Source organism: Ammospiza caudacuta, chromosome 14 (assembly GCF_027887145.1).
Source record: "Ammospiza caudacuta isolate bAmmCau1 chromosome 14, bAmmCau1.pri, whole genome shotgun sequence".
Taxonomy (NCBI): domain Eukaryota; kingdom Metazoa; phylum Chordata; class Aves; order Passeriformes; family Passerellidae; genus Ammospiza; species Ammospiza caudacuta.
The window spans coordinates 12,095,120-12,114,563 of NC_080606.1; the positions used below are offsets into that span (position 1 = coordinate 12,095,120).

At 46.5% G+C, this 19,444-nt stretch overlaps 1 protein-coding gene across 2 annotated transcripts in view; it reads right to left on the reverse strand.

Moving 5' to 3' along the window:
- DOCK11 (dedicator of cytokinesis 11) overlaps window positions 1-19,444 on the reverse strand; it is a 79,255-nt gene that overhangs the window by 16,993 nt on the left and 42,818 nt on the right. Inside the window, exons 27-43 of one of the 2 annotated variants that reach the window (XM_058814178.1) lie at window positions 19,332-19,403; window positions 18,827-18,973; window positions 18,303-18,386; window positions 17,743-17,854; window positions 15,059-15,237; window positions 12,964-13,077; window positions 12,379-12,454; window positions 11,998-12,101; window positions 9,961-10,072; window positions 9,778-9,844; window positions 9,263-9,310; window positions 9,010-9,075; window positions 8,629-8,762; window positions 7,876-7,991; window positions 5,992-6,129; window positions 1,453-1,635; window positions 700-813 (exon numbers count right to left, since the gene is read on the reverse strand). In XM_058814178.1, coding sequence (XP_058670161.1) covers window positions 700-813; window positions 1,453-1,635; window positions 5,992-6,129; window positions 7,876-7,991; window positions 8,629-8,762; window positions 9,010-9,075; window positions 9,263-9,310; window positions 9,778-9,844; window positions 9,961-10,072; window positions 11,998-12,101; window positions 12,379-12,454; window positions 12,964-13,077; window positions 15,059-15,237; window positions 17,743-17,854; window positions 18,303-18,386; window positions 18,827-18,973; window positions 19,332-19,403 — 1,866 coding nt within the window. The remainder of the gene's footprint in view (window positions 1-699; window positions 814-1,452; window positions 1,636-5,991; window positions 6,130-7,875; window positions 7,992-8,628; window positions 8,763-9,009; window positions 9,076-9,262; window positions 9,311-9,777; window positions 9,845-9,960; window positions 10,073-11,997; window positions 12,102-12,378; window positions 12,455-12,963; window positions 13,078-15,058; window positions 15,238-17,742; window positions 17,855-18,302; window positions 18,387-18,826; window positions 18,974-19,331; window positions 19,404-19,444) is intronic. The other variant, XM_058814179.1, reaches the window with a different exon arrangement.

Genomic DNA, 19,444 nt, shown 5'->3' on the forward strand with positions numbered 1-19,444 from the left:
AACATCTGTGTGCAGAAAAGAACTGAGGTTTTCGCCAGGCATATCCTATCTATAAATTTGTTAGATCACAACTAAACACCTAATGGAAGCTCCCATTAAGCCTTTAGGTCACAGGATAACCGTGGAACTGTAAAAACACTTTCCATTTCCCCTATCCTGCCTTGGCAGCTGCTCTGTGTGAAATGGAGCACGTTGCAATTGCTCAATGGATGGGGTACAAGCCACTAATTCTAGCACAAAGATAGGCAATTATTTTCCAAAGAAATACAACCATTAATCTCCACAAAAGAGCTCTTTCTTAACATTACTGACACTTAGTTGAATAAAACAAAATCCTGCTAATTATTACCTTCAGGCAACAGAAATACCAGACCCTCCCTTGTCATTTCCTTCAAAACTGGGAGTTCCTGGAAAGCTCTTCGGACAATCTGGCAAGCAGAACATGGCAAAGCACAATCTGAGCTGCTGAGCTCCCTCCCCTTGGTGTGAGGCCTCAAGTTTGGAGCACGACCTGCCTGAGCAGCTGGTCCAATTGCTGCTGGCACAACACTTGTTTACTGAGCAAATGCAGCCTACTACAAGCCTATAAATCACAGTTCCAGTCATTAGCCCAACCCTTAAACAGAGTTTCCTGGAGTCTGTCCCCAGGCTTGCATCAATGGCTGACAGCACATGAGGGATGTGACATCTCCAACTCACCTTCATGGGCCTGTCGCTGTTTGCAAAGTTGTTAATGATGAGCAAGGAGTCCTGAAATCTGGTCCCACCACTGAGGGCCACATCTGCAATTAACTGGCTCACTGCAATTATTATCTGTAGGACAAGGTAGAAGCTTTATTTAAACAAGCCCTAATAAAAGGCTTTTATTAAGGTCACAGTTAATAAAATGCTGACAGGAAAGCATCACATCTTTTCCACCACGTAAGCAGTGGTTGGTGCTGTGGTTCAGCTCTCACATCCCCCAAGGACAGACACTCCCCAGAGGACCAAACTGCTTTGCAGAACCAACAATCCAACTATTCTAATATGAATCCCTGTTTAGACATTAGCTACCTTCTTCTGTGATTCTTTACAACCCAGAGAGTATTCATCTGTCCCCCATGGTATCTACATTTGCTTCAAAAACTACCAATGCCAAAAAAGCAGCTCCTAGGAAATCCCTTCTCCTGCCTTAAGGGCAGCTGTCCCTTCCACCCCATCCCAGCCAGTCTCTGGCACAGAGATGTGTCTGATACACTAAAACTCAACAGCTTGGAGTACTTGATGGCAATTATTTTACTTAAAGGTGCTTGGACCAGTCACTGGAATTAAGCAAAGCCTGGAAAGCAGGAGGATTTTGGTCCATATGGCAATGGCAGGATCCTCTGCAGGTATGAGGTCACAGAGCTCTGTTGCTGTAACTGTTCATTCAATCTGAGGTGTCCTGTCTCTAGCTTTTCTCCAGCCACTGACCTGAAGATGTGTTCTCAGAAACGTTTTCCTTTTCGTGAACTCAAAATTATTTCTCATCAGGAGGTACAGAAGAGCAGAGGCTTCATTCCTCGTGGAGGACACCTTGGAAGTGCAACACTTCAGGATCTCATAGCAGAGGGCAGCACACATGTTCACCCTTCCTTTGAAAAATGCTGAGGGAAACTTCACAAGAGAAAAGCAAATATTAGAAGATACACCACGAAATGGCATAGGGATCAGATGGGCAGGGCAACAAACTAAGCTCCAGCCTGGACAGCCTCAGCAGAAATTCTGCCAGAATTCTGAGCCTGAGAGTATTTGTGGGAATGAATTTGGGGTCTATTTTTAACCTCATTTCCTAGACCGATGGGAACTTTGCTGTCACGCTTCTTGGGGATGTGACTGCTTGTGTCCATCTAACCCCTCCCCTGATAACATCTGGGATTTTTGGCAAATTCTCACCAAACTGGACTGATAGAATTACATTCTTCCAAAAGCCATAATCCCAAGCAGTGGGGCAAAGAGGAGAGGTCCCACAGGCATTCCCACCACAAGGTGCTATCTGGAAGATCAGAAAATCCATCAGAGCCCAACTAGGAATCCAACCTCATTGGGAAATGTGACCTGCAATGCTCACACATCTACTTCTACATGATCCCCCCAAAACAGCTAAAATCATGCCTGCATGCCCTCAGGAATGCAAACATGCTTGTCACTTAGAGCATCAAATTCAGTAACCTGCCCTGCCTCCCCAGCCAGGGCCACCCAGGGAGCAGCAGGACCAAGCCAAGCCACAGTGCAAGCTCCCTCAGTCACAGCAGGGCTCAGGGACCTGCAGCAGGGACAAGGGGAACACCCTGGTGGCCTGGCTGTCCCCTCAGCAAACCCCTGAGCACAGCTGTCAGGGCAAGCTCAGCCCTGCCTGGGAAGGGACACCTGCAGCAGACAGGGGGGACACCTGTCCCAGTGGGCAGCAGCCTCCTGGGGATGCCAGGGTGTGTCTGTCCCTGTGGCTGTGGTCACAGGAGGTGGCTGGCAGGGAGGTGACACCACCCTTGGCTTCCCTCCACCTCGGCACAGAGGCTGAGCACAGGGAAGCAGAACAAGGAAGGGTTTTGTGCTGGCACGCAGGGACCTGCTGGGGAGGGGAGATAAAGCACCTCCCGAGGGGTGGAGGCTGCTGGGGATGGCCCAGCAGCACTCTGCTCCTGCTGCTGTGGCTGGCGCCCAGGCCCAGAGAATCTCCTGCTAAAAACAGGCAACGGAGGCAACCACCATTTTACCTATTCAGATTGTTTGAGACCCCATGGTCCTCATGGGGCATGTTCCATTAGCCACTTTCATCTGCCCCATTAGCCACTTTCATCTGCCCCACTACCTTCTGCCCATGGGAGGTGACAGTAAATAGAATCAGCCAGAGGCTGAAACTGTTACTGTGGCCCTCCACTCCTTGCATTAAGTATGGATGATCCAGGAAAACTTGTAGGTACCACCATGGTGTGCTGGTGACAGTCTTAAAACAGGGATCTGGGACCTGTGGCTAGCAAGATACTGGGATTGCACCAAGAAAATAGAATTAGGGCACAAACCACTTTTTGTTCACTGCCTCTGGCCAAAAATTATCATCAAAAAACAAAACAAGAGAAAGAAGGAAAGAGGCAAATAAACATCATAAGGTGCACACAGATCGTGTGTGCACCTGGGAAAGGAGCTGCAAGAGCTGCTGCCCAGTGCAGTGTTGCCCTTCCCCAGAGCCAAACAGGATCATAGGCAGCCCTGGGCTGAGCTGTGGGACAGGGCAGGCACACACAGCACAGTCATGGCTGGCACCTCTCCCAGCAGGGACACTGCCAGCCAGCAGAGGCTTTCAGACACTCCAATGCACTGCCAGGGACACAGCCCCTGCCTGGGAATCTGCTGCCCTGTGCACCCCCCTCCACACCAGCTCTGGAGGAAAACCTGTGCCCCTTTCTCAGGGAACTGCGTCCCTTCCTGGAGGCCAAGCAGAGGCAATGGCTCCTGGTGCCAGGCCCGGGGAAGCAGATCCAGGCATGAAGGGCTGCTGCAGGCCCAGCCAGGCCTGGTGCTGCCTGTGGCTCCCCAGCTGGGCCAGAGCACTGGGGAGAGCATGGAACAGCCCCTGAGGTGCTCACTGTGCCCTCTGCACTGACCCAGCCCCATGCCATGGACCAGAGCAGGGCTCAACCCAGCAGCCAGCTCCCAGCGAGGCTCAAAGGGATGTGAGGGCAGCACAGCCATGGGGACAGGCAGAAGGACGTTTGAGCCAGTCTGTAATGCACACCCCTCCTCTATGCACGTTTTCCTTTATAACTTTTAAATTAAAGATCATTCCTAAGCATGCATAGAGGTATTTATATATGTATTTATCTGTAAATAGACAGATTCAGTTCTTAAGAAAACCTAGAGTGTGAAACAAGAGCAATCTAGCTTTGGTTGGTTCTTACCAGCCAGTAAAACAGAGGAAGCTTTCTTGCCAAATTCCCAGAACACACACGTGCAACCAAAACCAAAGATGCAAATAATTATAGAAGATTTTTATTTGCTCTCTTGCAACATTTTTTTAAAGTCTTTTGCCTATCAAATAACTGGGTTTAATGTAGAAGACAAATTATAGGTAGCAGAATACATCTCAGGAGTTTTTTCCCTCCAGCAACCATTTGCTGTGACCACAAATAAGAGGGGGATTCATTTCATTGTAATTTTAGCTATAGGAGGTCCTAAAAATGAAAAATTTTCCATTCTAACTGTGACAAAGGTATAACTCCCTTTTGCTTTTCTGGAAGTTACAAAGTAGAGCAGAGCTAGGATTTGAAAACAAACTTGGAGGAAAACATTTCATCCTTGACTTGTCATACAATGCAGTGACCACCTGCCTTGGCCACCATAGCCACTTCAGGCCTCAGAAGAACACTTGAAAGGACTTAAAAGGAAGTTTGGGACTCGTGTGGTTATGGAGTTGGCAAAGAAAACACTTCCTCCTTCTAGATACCATCTGCTGGACTCATATCTTGCTTTTACAGAAGCCATATATGCCCTGCTATAGGGGAAATGCAAGAAAGCTGAAATCAATAATTTGTGTCTTTAAAGACCCATGAGGTGAAATTCAGCATGGATGTAGACTGGCATAAATCCAAGAAAACAATCCCCCATCCTTGCAGCAGCCAAGCATGCAGCCTCCCTGCTGCCACTGATGTTTTGGAAAGCAAGTGTGGAAGCCCTGAAGGGCTCCAGGCTTTGAAGGCTGACAGTGAGATCAAATTGAGCAGGTGCGCAGGTCTGGCTTCATATTCAAAAAAAAAAACCCACAGAAAATATGTCAGGAAGGCAAGGAATGCCTAATATTTGCTATAGGCACAAAACAAATATTTCTGGCTAAACAAACTTTTGGCTAGCAAGTGGGAGAGCAGGGTGTGCGCAGATCTGCAGCAGGATGGATCTCAAGGCTAAGCAGATCACAAGCAAGCAGAAAAGTCAAAAGAAAGGCAGAGTAATAAACAGGCACTGAACCCTGCAGAAAAACTGAGTGATTCCTGCCCCTGCCAGCTGCCAATCTAGCAGGCTCTAAGAAGCCCCGTGGAAAAACACCTTGTAGGAGACCACACTGCCTGGAGCAGACAGGGAGCCAGCAAGAACTCTGCATTTCTGCTTCTCATGTGTTTGCTTAGCACCAAAATCCAGCCCTAGACTTACACTAACTCTCAGCTTTGCTGTGGGGTTACAGCAAAATGTAAAAAGTACAGACTTTTTCCACCATTAAAAAGCAGTTTAGCAGTCTCATTTTAATCAGATTTTGCTCAGCAGCTAGTGCAAAAGCTCCTTTGAAAGTTACTCTTTGCTTACCACTCAGACACCATCCCTGTCTGGCTGCAATCTGCCACATGGATTTTCATCATGAATGAAGTGTTGCGCTCAAGGGCTTTGAGGTGTTTTAATTAATTTTGTATTTATGATAACTGCACATCTGGGAGGAATGGTGTTATAATGTACATCAGATCTGGAAAAACGTCCTTTTGAGCAGTGGCAGGTTTTGACAAGAACAGAGGGCAATGTCAGCATCAATCACTGCTCCTCTGTGGTCAGCTGTGGCTTTGTCTCTGCTTGAGCTCGGGACATTAAACAGCCTCACTACCTGTCAGGGCTCAGAGAGCACAGAACAAGGTTCAGCAGAGCTATCACTTCTCCCAGCAGTGGCTCAGGAGCTGCCTGTCAGTGCATGCATTATTCAAGCAACAGCACTGTCAGCAGCACTGGCACTTTGGGGCAAAGATTCAAGCACCAGCTCTTGGTCAAACAGACACTAATCCTTGTGACCAAGGCAAGTGTGGGAATTCCTCATGATTTCTCCTTTGCTTACTGATGTCCAACAAATAATAAATAACTAGAGAACTTAACCTGGGCTGTGTTTTAAATCAGTGTAGCTAAAACACATCTCCAAAATATCAGGTTAACAGGAGTTTAATCATACTGGCCTCTCTGCCATACTTACAAGTTCTCCCACACCTTTGTCATTGTACCTACCTTGCTAATGAAAGCTCTCAGAGAGGCAAACACGTGCTTAAGGGCTGCTTCTGACTGCCCATTTTTGAGAAAAGCCAGATGAATATCAAAAACCTTCTTCATAAGTGGATTGTGGCCATCGTTGCTTAAAAGCTGGGTCTGGAAAGCAACAGGAGAATTTGCTTAGCAGGAATGTTGTGCCTGAAGCTGGAAGTGACAGAGATAATTTTGCATAATTAATCATATTAATTCTTGAGCCAGATAAGCAACAGGGCCTTCAGTAAAAATATAACCAATAAAATGTGACAATCAATAAAAACTTATAGTAGCTAGCAGAGGCTATTTTTGCAGCAGAGAAAAAAAACGAAAATATCACTTCTGAATCACTAATTCCAAAGAGTAAGTCAATATTCTGTGCAACTGTGACTGGTTGCCTAGTTATTTTAAACAAAACATGTTACCAATGTAAGTATCACTCTGGGGGGATTTTTTCCATTTCTTTTTATTTTTCTAGAAAATTGTTTTGTTTGTAGCCCAAAAGAGAGGGGGGAAGAAAAAAAAAAAGACCCATTTTCTCACTGGATAGATCAGTAGCTGTAGTTAGTAATTTCACTTCCCTTGTTTCCTGAAGAGTTTTGCCAGTTTGCATCTTGTAGATTTAGCAAAATGGAATTACTTGGGGGTTATTGATACAGTTTGGTGTCAGACCAGGTGGACTTTGCCCACCGCCATCCCTACGGGGCTGTGCAGGAGATTTGGGCATGACACAAGGATGTGGATATCCTGCATTGACAGGAAATCAACAGCCCCCATCACACTGCCAGTCCTCACAGTCCTTGGGCTGGCTCAGATTTTGCCAGCTTGCACAGACCTTGTGGTAAGTTCAGGATCCAGAGTTTTACACTGAGCTCATTTCCTGTGGCAGTGGAACAGCACCAGCCCAGCTGCTGCAGCACAGGACCCACTCGTGTCTGGTGTGGCCATAAAAGTGAAGCCAAAGCCCACTAAAGGGGAAGGGAATCCAGTCTGTCCTGTGGTTTGAAAATCACATCGTTTTTTAGTTCAGCAATATTACCAAAGAGGCAGCTGAGAAAGTCAAGCAAGTTTTAAATGTTGCATCTAAATCCTTTTGCTGTTACCAAACTTCCAAGGAGTAATTTAACATCTGCACCAGGATGGCTTTTTGGCTCTGCAGTGGAAGCAGAGGCTTTGAACAGCTTTCTCTTCATCTCCATGTAAAAAGGAAATGTTCATCGTGCTTGCTCTGAAATCCAGAGCTGTTCTTGTGACACCACACCAGACACGTTGCTACATGCAGGATTCCTCTGACTACACTTCAGGAAGGGAATTTCTGGGACAGTATTTTGCTGCCATCCTGGGGATCTCTTCACCACAGAGGCCTTGGTTTGTGTAGATGGCAATGGCTGCCAAAAGCATGAATCCCAACATGGAAGAGAAGACTTCTACCCATGGTTCTGGTCCTGCACTGGTAACCACAGCTGGAGAGCCTCAGCCCCAGAGATATTAATGTACAGCAATTCAAAGAAAAATGGGCCTTGCTTCCAGGTAATTTAGGGTACAAAAGAGCGACTTCTAAAAATGTTGGACATTCATTTCCCTTTTCTCTAGTCCGTCCTTTCTACATGATATACATTTCCTCTTATTCTATTTTTGTAAAACCTGCTATAACATACATGGGATTTTCTCTGGCCTTGCAGCTTTGAAGAACTGGAAAAATTGTGTATGGGTATAATTACTCTGTGAAACACTGTTTTGGAAAATAACCAAACTGAAAATTATTTGCTTTTGTAAAGCCTTCCAAATTCTTCCACTCTAGGAGAACAGGTCACCAAAATCCAAATATATATAAAACTTTTCTACAACATTTTTGATTTCAGTGCTGACCTTGAAACTCTGAGTGAAAAAAGAGATGGTGTCCAGGACTGTCAGGCACACTTCGGTGGCAATATTGCCCTCCAGTAATGCCTGGTGCACAATATCTGCTTCTGAGGTGCCTGCATCTGTGGACAGAGAGAAAATTAGGAGGAAACAGTGTTCAACACTCCAGCTCCCAAAAAATCTAAGTGCTGATATAGATAAGGTTCTCCCTTGCACTTTCACTGCATTTGGGAGATGATGCCAGAATAGCAAGATGCTGAATTTGCCAACTCCACTCAGAGAAGCTGCCTCAGCCTGATGCCACACCAGGAAAACAGTATTTGCATTGCCCCTTTATATCACTGTCTTTAAAGCCAGACAGAGCATGAGGTGTCCCAGCTGTCTCCAGGGAGGGAAGATGGCAAAGTCCTTTAATGGGACAAAGTGCACCCACATGAAGAGGCTTAGAGCAGATCCCAGCATAGGTGTCTGGGCAGTGCACTTCTCCTGCTTGTCCTGCTCTCTATCCACCTGCCCACACACTCAGCCAAGGAGCTGAGCCAAGACAGGCAAGAGCAGAAAGCCACACAAGTCCGAAATCCCAGGGGTGATTTTTAAGGGGCTGGCTTGGATGCCACCCTCACCCATCCAGGAATGCTGCAGGGAGGCCTGGTGACCAGGGCAATTCTGCAGAATCTGAGTAACCTGTGGAAAGCAAGTGTAAAACGGCTCCATGCAGTTCTTCCCAGGCTGGAGTGCCTGCCCTGCTGGCACACGTACTGTGGTTGAGGGTGAAGGAGCTCTCCAGGCTGCCCAGGTGCTGCAGGCGCGCCCCGGCCCGGCTGCGCAGCGCCGGCATCGTCTGCGACTTCCTCTCGGCCGCCGTGTGCTTGGCCAGCCAGGCATCCTGCACCCTGCAAGGGGAGCACAGACAGCCCTGGGGCACCAGCAGCAAACACACCACTGCACATCACACAAGGCACCAGGATGGAGGCCTGTTCCTCCAACACACCAGTCTGGGGCAGTCCCAGTGGGCCTGCCCGCGCTGTGCCAGCCTTGCTGCTGCAGGAGGCCCTAGGGCTAACATGAGAGCAGGGATGCTGCTCAGGAAGCAGGGATGCTGCTCAGGAAGCAGGGATGCAGCTGGGGCTCTTGTCTCACCTGCAGCTGGCTGGGGGGGACACTGCCAACCTGCGCTCGCCTGAGCCTGGGGATCTCATGCAGGAGCTGGAGGGGAGGGAAGGGGCAGGGAGCTGAGGTGAGGGGCCCCTGCTCAGGGCATGGCACCGAGCAGAGCCCCAGACCCACTGGGGTTTGCCCAGAATGGGTGTGCACCAGCCCTCCCCACCTCTGCTGGGGCAGGGAGCACGGGCATGACCCCCACAGCCCAGCACCAGATGGAAGGATGCAGTACCTGGCAATATTTCTCTTCCCCACGTATCTGAAGTGAAATAAACACACCCTAGGAAGAAAATGAAAAACGTATCTGTTAAAGATCCTACAGATCAGGAACAATCCAGAACATTTAAAACCCACCCTGTGGCCTGCAGCCACACTTCTCTCTGTACAAGGGCTTGCATCTGTATTTACAAGTCACTTGACCTCACACTCTTGGTTTCAAAATTCTATGGCACATTTCTGTCTTCTCACCCATGTCTTCTCCCAAATTTGCTGCAAAGTGGAGTCTGTGACAGTGAAGGGGAAGCTGAGCCCACAGGTGGTAGGACACCCCCCAGTCAGAGCACGGGGCACTGCCACTAAACCAAGCTTCCTCAATTTACACCTGCTTCTCCTCAGAGGGAGGAAGAGCATGTCATTCCAACCTGGCCAGACACCCCCAGTGCTGCACAGGACAGTGTGTGCTCTCCTCCTTAGCCATTCTGCCCACACTAAGGAGCAGGGTTTGAAAAGCAGCCTTGTGATACTCACTCCAGAAGCATGAGGACATTGATCAGCTCCTGGGGAGAGAATTTGTTCCAGTAAGCTAAAAGAGTATCTGAAAGAAAATGAAGAAAAGTGCACTGAGACTTTAAAAACCTCAAAGAGGGGACCTTACAGGCCAAAACTGGTCCCTTGTCTTTCTGGCTGCCCCAGTGGGCAGGAGGCACCAACCTTCAGAGATCATCTTCACAATGTAAAGGTAGCACATGAGAAGTGTCCGGATCTCGAACTGGTCCAGCCGGCTGCAGTGGGACACGCTGCTCCTCATGGAGCTCCTGCGGATCTGCTGGGACACAGCTGTGACACCGAGGGCTCCTGGCTCTGCACAGGGCTGTGCAGCATGGGCACAGCAAACCTGGCACACACCAGGGGTGCTGGCATCCCTCCTGCCCCCACATGGGCACCCCACAGCACCGTGCCTTGGAAACAGCTCAGCCAGTGATGAGCAGCCTGGGAATCCTGGGCACATCACCAAACACCCAAACACTTCTCTGCTCAGAGAAAAGATGTCTGGGCAGAGAATGACAGGTTATCCAGCAAAATACACAGCAGCCTGCTTTCATTTCCCCTGCTCTCTGCAGCAGCTAAGCTCCTGGACATTTTTAAAGCCAGTTCCCGTAAACAAAAATTCACTGGCTGCCACCATTTAAAGCAAAAGTCTGACTTTCTGTTAAAGACATACACTTCAAAACATAATATCAATTATTAAAAAAGGAGGATGTTTCATCTTAAGAACTTTCTCCTCCCCTTGATTTTTGGAAGTGTTTCAATTTTCCTCCTACTAAGTGACTCAGGCAAAATACACGAAATCCTGCTGATGAGTCAATTTATGTGGGGAAGGCTTGGGCATTGTGTGGCGGGAAGCATGACTTCTAAAGTTACAGCAATTTTATTTTGCATTCTCTGTGCTGGCCTGAGCTGTATCCTTCAATAAATGGATACAATAAAGCCCTAGGCTTCTCCTAAAGCTCTGCCTCTCATGTTTGGAGAGGGATCCACAGAACTTATTTGCTGTTTATTCCGGGATAAGCTGTGGATGTGAGTCATAATAAAGCAGATATAAACAATCATGTTAGAGTTGGAGACAGGGTGCTATGGCCAGAGATTTGCTACTGACCATGCCAAACTACAAAGTTAGCACACAATTCACTCCAGGGGAGTGGGGCAATGAGCAGAGTCTGCCTCTGAGAGTGCTGCTGAAGCTGTGCTCCTCCATGGGGCACTGCTTTCACATGGTTCTGTGCACACTGGTTTCAATCAAGAAAGATGGCTTTCAATAACTCTGAAAAACATTCAAGAACATTCAAGAGGACGATGTCTGGCCATGAAGGAAGAGCTGAGCTGGAAGCCACAGCACCTCCTGCAAAGCCCATCAGCAGGGCTGGAGCTCAGGGCTTTGCTGGACAGTGAAGTGCTCGGCTGTACTCAGCCCTGGAGCTCTGTGATTTATGGAGGAGAGCTGGCAAGGCCTTATCTCTTCTAAGCACGTCAGGACACAGCCATAAGCCCAGATAATCTTTGCCTTGCTTGTTACAAGGGCCAAAGTTTTTGAAGATGTATCAATGATTCACGCCAACTCAAGATATCTGCAAAGTGCCTTGAGGAAAACCAGGGGCTGGTTTGCACAAATATCTGATTTTCATGTGTGCAATCTGCCAAGAAGAAGAGTACTGAATACCTCTCCCTATCTGAACAGTGGGGTCAGAGGTCTTTGTGGCATGACCACAGTCACCTTCTGCAAGTTTGGGCCTGTGGTTACTTGCCTGGGCTGGTTTTTCTGCAATCACTTTATCTTTAGTCAGTGGTCACTGGCAACCTCACACCATGGTGCTTTGCTTCTCAGATATCTGGAAACCAATTCCCAGCACCAGGTACTGAGGTGCAGCCAGGCTCAGAGCCACCCACACACAGGGAGCACATCTGAGGATGGACAGATGCACCACAGGAGCAGAGATTTTCCACACAGATTTTGCCTTTCATCTTCAACAAGCAATTTGTCAGCCATTCTATTTTTGGCTCAGTGATGTTTGAAGAAGGAAAGCATACCAGACTTGTGACTCTGACCTTTGCTAAACATCAATCTGTTTGTTTCCAGAGACATCTAGAAGCTGACTTCGGAGAGTCTTACCACGGGAAACTCCTTTTCCCTCCCCCTTGTTTCACACAGCCTGCAGGCTGTGCTGCTCTGCCCAGCCCCTGGTACATTACATTTTCACTCTGATCCGGGGAACTTGTTGCTCCCTCTGAGTTCAGGGATCCTTTTGAGTCCTCTCTCTTTATTGAATGGCCATTTGGAAGGGCTGCTCCACAGGCTGAAAGAAACCCCCAGACCCCACAGTTAAACCCTTTGCACTTGTCAGCACAGCACAGATGGGGCTTGCCAAAGCCCTGTGTCAAAAGCTGGAAAAGGAAAAATCTGGAAAGGACAGTTAGGGTAACACCACATCTGGGGAAAACCATGCACAGTCTGTGAGGTCTTTTAGGACATGATTGTTTCAGGTTTTGGGTAATGGGTTTTGGGTGCTTCAAGCTGGTAACAGTTGTGTTAAAATAAATAGGAAAATTTAGAATTTAGAAAAATTAATTTACCTGGATCTTTGTCTGCAATCAGGCTGGATCTGCTTGAGGGGGATGGAAAACTGCATATGAATTCATCCCTGGATGCCTGCAAAGCAATATAAGGTTTTGTGACCAATCAAAGAAAACACCTATTCTCTTATAGAAGGGAACAGTGCAATACAAAATGCCAGATTAGAGCAGGTTTTAAAAACAACACAGATGAAAACAAAAATTTCCTTGCTTGTATAACAAGGAAACAAAGGAGTTGGGAAGGAGTACAAAGAATAGCAGAACATATAGAATAAGTCATGGTAGTGTTTTCCTTTTTCCTTTTCACCATTTGAGTTGAAATTCTGAATTGTTTTTCTCAGATATCCTATTTGTTATTCTTTTAGCCCAGCAAGGAGGAGAGCCTAGTCTGCAAGGCCAAGGCCATTTGGGAGCCACACACACAATTATTGGGAAGACCAAGCAGCAACTCCCCAGAACAGCTGCTGGAGCCCCAGGCCAAGCCCTGCTCAAGCTCGTTGCTCTCAGAGGGACTCAGCTCCCCCCAAGCACTGCACAACCTGTCCAGAGACATGTCAGATGTAGAGGAACCCCAGCTTTACTCACAGGGCTGGAGGCAGGGCAGGAGCTCAGGGCCTCGGGGCCGGCCACGCGCTGCAGGTTCTCCAGGAGCACCCCGAACAGCGGCAGGTACAGCTGGGCAATTTTTGCCTGCTGGTTCTGCAAGCAGGCACAGAGAAAAATCTCAGTAAGATTCCCAATGGAGTGAAAAAAGACAAACTCTTGTGTTGTATTTGCTGGAGGTCCCGTGGCAGGAAGGAATGATGCATCTGACTCCATGCTCTCAGAAGGCTAATTTATTATTTTAAGATATTATATTAAAGGATACTAAACTATACCATACTAAAGGATACAGAAAAGATACTTACACAATGCTAAAAAGATAATAATGAAAACTCGTGACTCTTTCCAGAGTCCCAACACAGCTTGGCACTGATTGGCCAGTGAGACAAAACAATTCACACCAGAATCCAATGAAACAATCACCTGTGGGTAAACAATCTCCAAACACATTCCACATGAGCAAAACAGAGGAGAAGTAAATGAGATAAAAATCGTTTCCCTTTTTCTCTCAGGCTCCTCAGCTTCCCAGGAGAAAATTCCTGGGCAAAGGGATTTTTTCAGAGAATGTGAACGTGACACTCTTAAGCCAAAACACATACAGACATATATCTGTATTTAGACACTGTATGTGGTGTTCAAGAATGTGAGCTGGTTTGGCTTCTCATCCCCACTTCCAGAGCTGCCAGAGAGGTATTACCCTTCTAGCAACAAGCTTGGGGCAGTCAGGGGTTTTGGAGGCTAAGTAACATTCCCAGTCCCACAGGATGTGTGAAAAACTAAGTCCTGGATTTCCTAACACTTTAACTGGCACTTGACTTGCATAGTTTGGTTTTTAAGTGCAACACCCAAGAGTAATATAACAGGAATATTTGCTCCATGCCTGGTGCTGGCTTCTGCTTCCAGTCAGAAATTCTCTATAGCAAATGCTTCTAGTGAAAACAGTTTGTAGGAACAGATTAATTTGGATTAACTGGTACAGATCAAAATGATTGGGTTGACATTTTCTAAATGGAGGACTCTTTTACATCCAATTCTTTTTTGTTAGACATATATTATTTTAAATTGGGCTGAAAGATTAAAAAAAAAAATTAAGGCTTGCAAATTGAGTAGAACCTTTTAAATAATAAAGAAATTCACATCTACAACACATACACCAATATCCTGTGGGACAGCAGTAAGACAGGGGAGCTTCTGAGCAGTCAGGGCAGTGCTGCACACCGAGGGAGCAAACAGCTCCTGAGTTACTCATGGATCCTCACTGCAGAGCAAAGCCAGCCCAGCTCCAGCTCAGGCCTTAAAGGGGCAAGAGAGGGGAGGGAAGAGGAGCTGGCTCTGGGCCCATGAGAGCCCCTGGCACATTTGGGGCACTCTCCCACCCTCGATGCCAGGCAGCCATCCATGTTCCTGGATAACACCAAGAATGCAGCACACTAGGAGCAATGTGAGGACCAAACTTACACAGAGGGATGTTTTCAGGCTAGAGCAAGGGCAGGCAGTGTCTGCACAGATAGCTGGGCACTTTGGAGGGCATGTGGGTCAGCAGGGAGCAGCACCAAGGTAAAACAAACCCATTTCCAGCCTCTTTCAGCATCATCGCGTGCTGAGACTGACCAAAGAAAACTGAGACCCACCCAGAGGAAATCCAGCACCTCATGAGAATCAAGATCTTCTCCTCTGAGTCACTAATCAGTAAAACATGCAGCTGACTTGTAACAGAGATCAGCTCTGTTTCCTGATTATAGCATATTAATACAGGACATGAATTTAGGCCCAAGACCAGAACATCACTAATGTCCTCATTTTGTCGAACAACTCTTGGCTAATGACTCTCTCAAGTTCCTTAATGGTTTAGGGATAATTACCTACATACTCAGCATGAGTAAGAGGGCTGCATTTCCTAGATGGTTTCTGAGCTATTACTGTTGTTCCATAACTGTCAGTTATTTACAACAGTTCCCTAAAAAACAATTGGAATACTTTTGGTGCATCCTGCAATATCTAAAACTCTGGTATGTGGGGTTTTTTTCCATAAAATGCAACAACATTAAGTTTAAAAAGCCAACAAAACAGGCCTGACCTTGTGCTGGTATCTGTTGTCAAAGGCATGCTTGATGAGGAGGTTTTTTAAGACTGAGATGGCTGTGTATCTGATATCATAATTGTCCTGCAAGGCAACAGAGGCTTCTCTAAGGAGCATTCCCACAAGGAAGTGATGCCTGCAATACTCATCAGTTAAACTGTACTCAAGATTTGTATCTGAAAGAAACAACAAGGCAATGGTTAAGGGAAATGTTCCAAGAGTCTGTTCAGAGCAAGACATAACAGTCATTACACCATCACCTCTGCCAGGCCATTCACCAAATTAGAACCACCACAGGGATAACCCCAAAGCTCTCTGTTCTTCCCCCAAAAGTACAAATGCCATTTGCTCAGCTCAGACTTTTTTTCCCCCAAAACCCCACAGGTATGAAAGTTCTTCTGTGGTAAGGCAGGGTGCATTCAGCTTTGAAAATCCCAGTCAAAGGGTTCCAACAGCTCTGTGGCTGCAGAAGATATTTTTAAACTCATTGATTCAAAAGTAGCATTTACTGGATTGTGAAACTTTGATTCAGAGGAAAGAAAAAGCAATCTGGAACATTACCTAGCTTTCACTGTTAGTCATGTTAGCAAATGCCTCATTGTCTCACATCATGGTTATTATATTAGTTGGATGCAAGCTAACTGATTGGAAAGTGCATACTTAATTCAACATTAGAGGAGTTCACCATTCCAGCTGGACCTACCCACTGAAGTGAACCATTCCACAGCAAATGAAAAAAATTCTAATTATGTGTAAAAATAAAAGAGTCAAATAAAAAGACAGCAAAAATAAAGAGGAACTAGTAATGCTCTAAATCTTGGAGAAACAGGACAGTATGTCATGTTTTAATATTATTTGTGAGGTCTTTGCTTAACTTCCAGCTTCTGTCAATCCCTTGGATTCTTTCCCATCACAACATTGCAAAACTAACTGTGTGCTGCTGGCCATGAGGCCGAGCTTGGGGCTTGCTCTGGCTGCTGTCCCCACGTGAGGCAGCAGGGACAGACCAACAACCAGCCCTGCACTGGCTGGGAGGTTTCAAAGCCGCTGTTCCAAGATGCAACACTCCAACCCAACAGGATGTGGCTGCAGGGCTGTGCTCTGCCAGGGTGCCCATCTGCAGTGGCTGAAGCTGCAGAAGCTCTCTCTGTCCACCTCCCTGAGGGCTATTCCTTCTCCTCCTAGAGACAGAGCAGCAGGGGTTTGGGCATCCCTCCCTGCAGCCACACAGGCTGGTGAAGAGGTCAGACACACCAGCAGGGTCTCTCCTGAGCCCTGTACCACAGGTGTGTCCATAAAGGAGCCAGGTCTGCAGTGAAGGTGCATCCCCACATGGCTCTGTCATGGCACCACTGCAAAGGCACCTCTGCTACCTCAGCTTGGGCTGCTCTGCTGCCAAGGGCTCTATGTGAACCTCAGCAGGTAGGTCCAGTCACAATAAAACACAGCAGAAAAGAGAAGCTGCCCTTACAGCTCTTCAATTCAACCATCTCAAAGGCAAAGGTGAATGTTAACCAAGAAAGAGCATCTTTATGTTACCACGCCTGTAACAAGCACCAGGGAGGCTGTGGATGTGTTTTTCTTGGCTGTTTCTAGCAATACTCTTTGTTAAACAATGCCAGGCAAGTAGCCAAACTGAAGTAAGAGATTAGCAGCTGCTCCAGAAAGCTCTCATGTGTGAGATATTTACCAAAGTAAGGGATATTTCATTTACTTCTGCTTTTACCAGCTGTATGTGTGTGGAACCACTTTGGGACTTGTATGGCTTCACTGTGAGGCACAGCCAACTTCCTCCACCAGAACACATCACACAACCATAAATCCACAGGGCTTTTACATGGGAGATCCCAATCCTCACCCTCCTCTCCAGTACTTACACTGGCCAGGCTGGTGGCACCCAAACCTGGCAATCCTTACTGCAGCTGTGTAGCACAGATGAGCCATGAGAGGGATTGGGGCTCTGTCTGCAGCACTCCTGGGGCTGCCAGCAGTGCCAGAGCTGCAGCCACAGCACCTGCACACAGCCTCAGCCCAGCCCCTGTGGGCCCCTTCCAGCCCTGCTGAGCAGCTTCGGGCAGAGAGAACAGGGTGTGACAGTGACACGAGAGTGATGTGTGGGGGTGCCATAGCACAAACACCCTTGGGGAGCACCAAGGACAGGCTCCAGTTCTGCTGGCTGCCCTCAGGTGTAGAACAAGCTCCAGCACACTGCGCCCTCTGTGCCTGGTTCAGTGTCAGAGCAGAAGGTGACCTGATCCCCTTCTGGGGGCCACAGGGAGAGCTGGCAGCAGGGCAGTGAGTTCCATCTCTTCTCCTGCACCCCCACTCCCTACAGGACCCCCCACTTCTCAGGGCAGGCTGAAACTCCTGAGAACAAAGGATTGCATTGCAATAAATTTGCCTAAATTGCAGTAAATTTTCCTACTTACTGAAACACAGGCAGTTGTCTTCCAGATATTGCTAGTCCCATGTAAACTTAAATATAGGAAATACCAAAAAGACTGACTGCATATCATTCTGGAACAAAATTATATAAATCTGACAGAAAACATCTTGTCCTGAGGTTAATGTCCTAACCAGTACATACATTTCCTTGACACCAAACCAAAGTTCAGCCAGTCAGAAGTCATGAGGACTAATAAATTATAATTCTTTAGACAACCTCTTAAGAAAGAACATACCTTGAACTCTTTGCAGCTTGGGTTTGGAAAATGTCATTGGTAAGTTCAGAGGAATGTAGTGCTCATGATTGCAAATAGTTTGAAGAAATTCAAACTTGTATTCAACCAGCAGCTGAGATAAAAAAAGACAAACACAAACAATGTTTTTAGTTTGGCCCATTTTCTTCCAGTTCAATGCACTTGTTACACAAGGGTTGAAGAATCTAATAAATGTATCTATGCTTTCTAATAAACAGCATCTGGTGAAACTCACAAATAATTGGCAAATTCTTGTGTTGTTCTACCTAAGTGTCAATGCATACAGATATCACTTGGGACTCCTTTGTCTTTTTCATCCAGGCTATTGACCACTCTTTCCTGTCATCCTGACTTTTACATTACTTTAAAGAACATCTGGCTACAGGCTCTTAGCCCAGACAAAAAGGTCTCTGCCTCTAAAAGACTCTGCAGGAACAGAGTCTAAAAGACCTCCAAGAGTAGTATAAAATAATCACTACAAAGCTTTGACTGATGTAGACATGTACAGCTGCAAACCACTTTTCAAGAAACCTACTGCTTACCTTAGGGTCTTTTGGGCTGAATCCAGAAATGTAATCATTTATCAAGTTAAAAACAAATCCTCTGTCCATAAAGGTCAAACAACGCTGGGGAGAAAATAGCAACATGTGACCAACCATTAAAAATAAAAGCAATTATCCTAAATCCCCTCCATACTATTGTCCTGCCAGCAGCCAGATTTCATCTTCTGGCTTGCTGCTAACTTTCCAATACATGATCCTGTTTCTGTGAAATAATTTGGATTACTTTACTTAAGTCTCCAGTGGACAATAGAAATATTTTAAATGAGAGTAGATATATTTCAGGTTCCAAACAGTTGCTAGGAATGCCTGAAAACCCTCAGTAACATACAGTTACTGTCTCTTTGGAAAGGGAAAGGTTTCTTTCCTAGGACAGCTTATCCCCTCAAGAGTTTTTACAACTGAAAAAACCAAAGGCAAGATAAATCAAAACCACATTTGTTTGCTTGCTCTGTATTTCTCATTATCAATCTATCAAATCTTGGGAGAAGGGAAGAAATGCTGACCTTCAGGAAGTTAGCCAGGCTGAAGTTGACATTCCTGGACTCTTCGGGGATCTCGTTGTAGCGGATGGTGACGTGGGGGATGATGGCCAGCAGCAGCGAGTGCAGGGCGTGCTGGTAGGACTCAGGGAACCTCTGCCCTCTGGGCAGCTGAAAGCAGAGCCCAACTCAGTGCTGCAGCTCAGCTGGGACAACTGAGCTCAGGCACGAGCTCTTGAGTGTTTGTTTTTCCTGCTTCCTAATGAAACAGTGATTAAAGAGAGTATTGGCTGCAGCTGCAGCAGGTAGTGACAGAAAAGAGGCTGCACAAGCCATAAGGACTGCTGGAATTTCTAAATTACAACTAAGAGTGAAAGGGTGGAAAAGGGAAAAAGTGAAGTGAAAATGAAAGTGAAGCTGTTCAGCTTGGCAGCTTTTTGTTTTTAAATAGTCACATAGCTTTTCAGAAAAGCTTTTGGAGGAGTTTGTGACAGTTTTGTAATGCAACGTTGACCAAATTTATATTTACCTTGATTTTGTTTTCTTCCAGTAAGTACATTGCCATGGACTTTGCCAGTGCTTCAAAGAAAAACCACGAGTACTAGAATGAACAAAGAATACTATTACTTTTCTCAGCAGGAT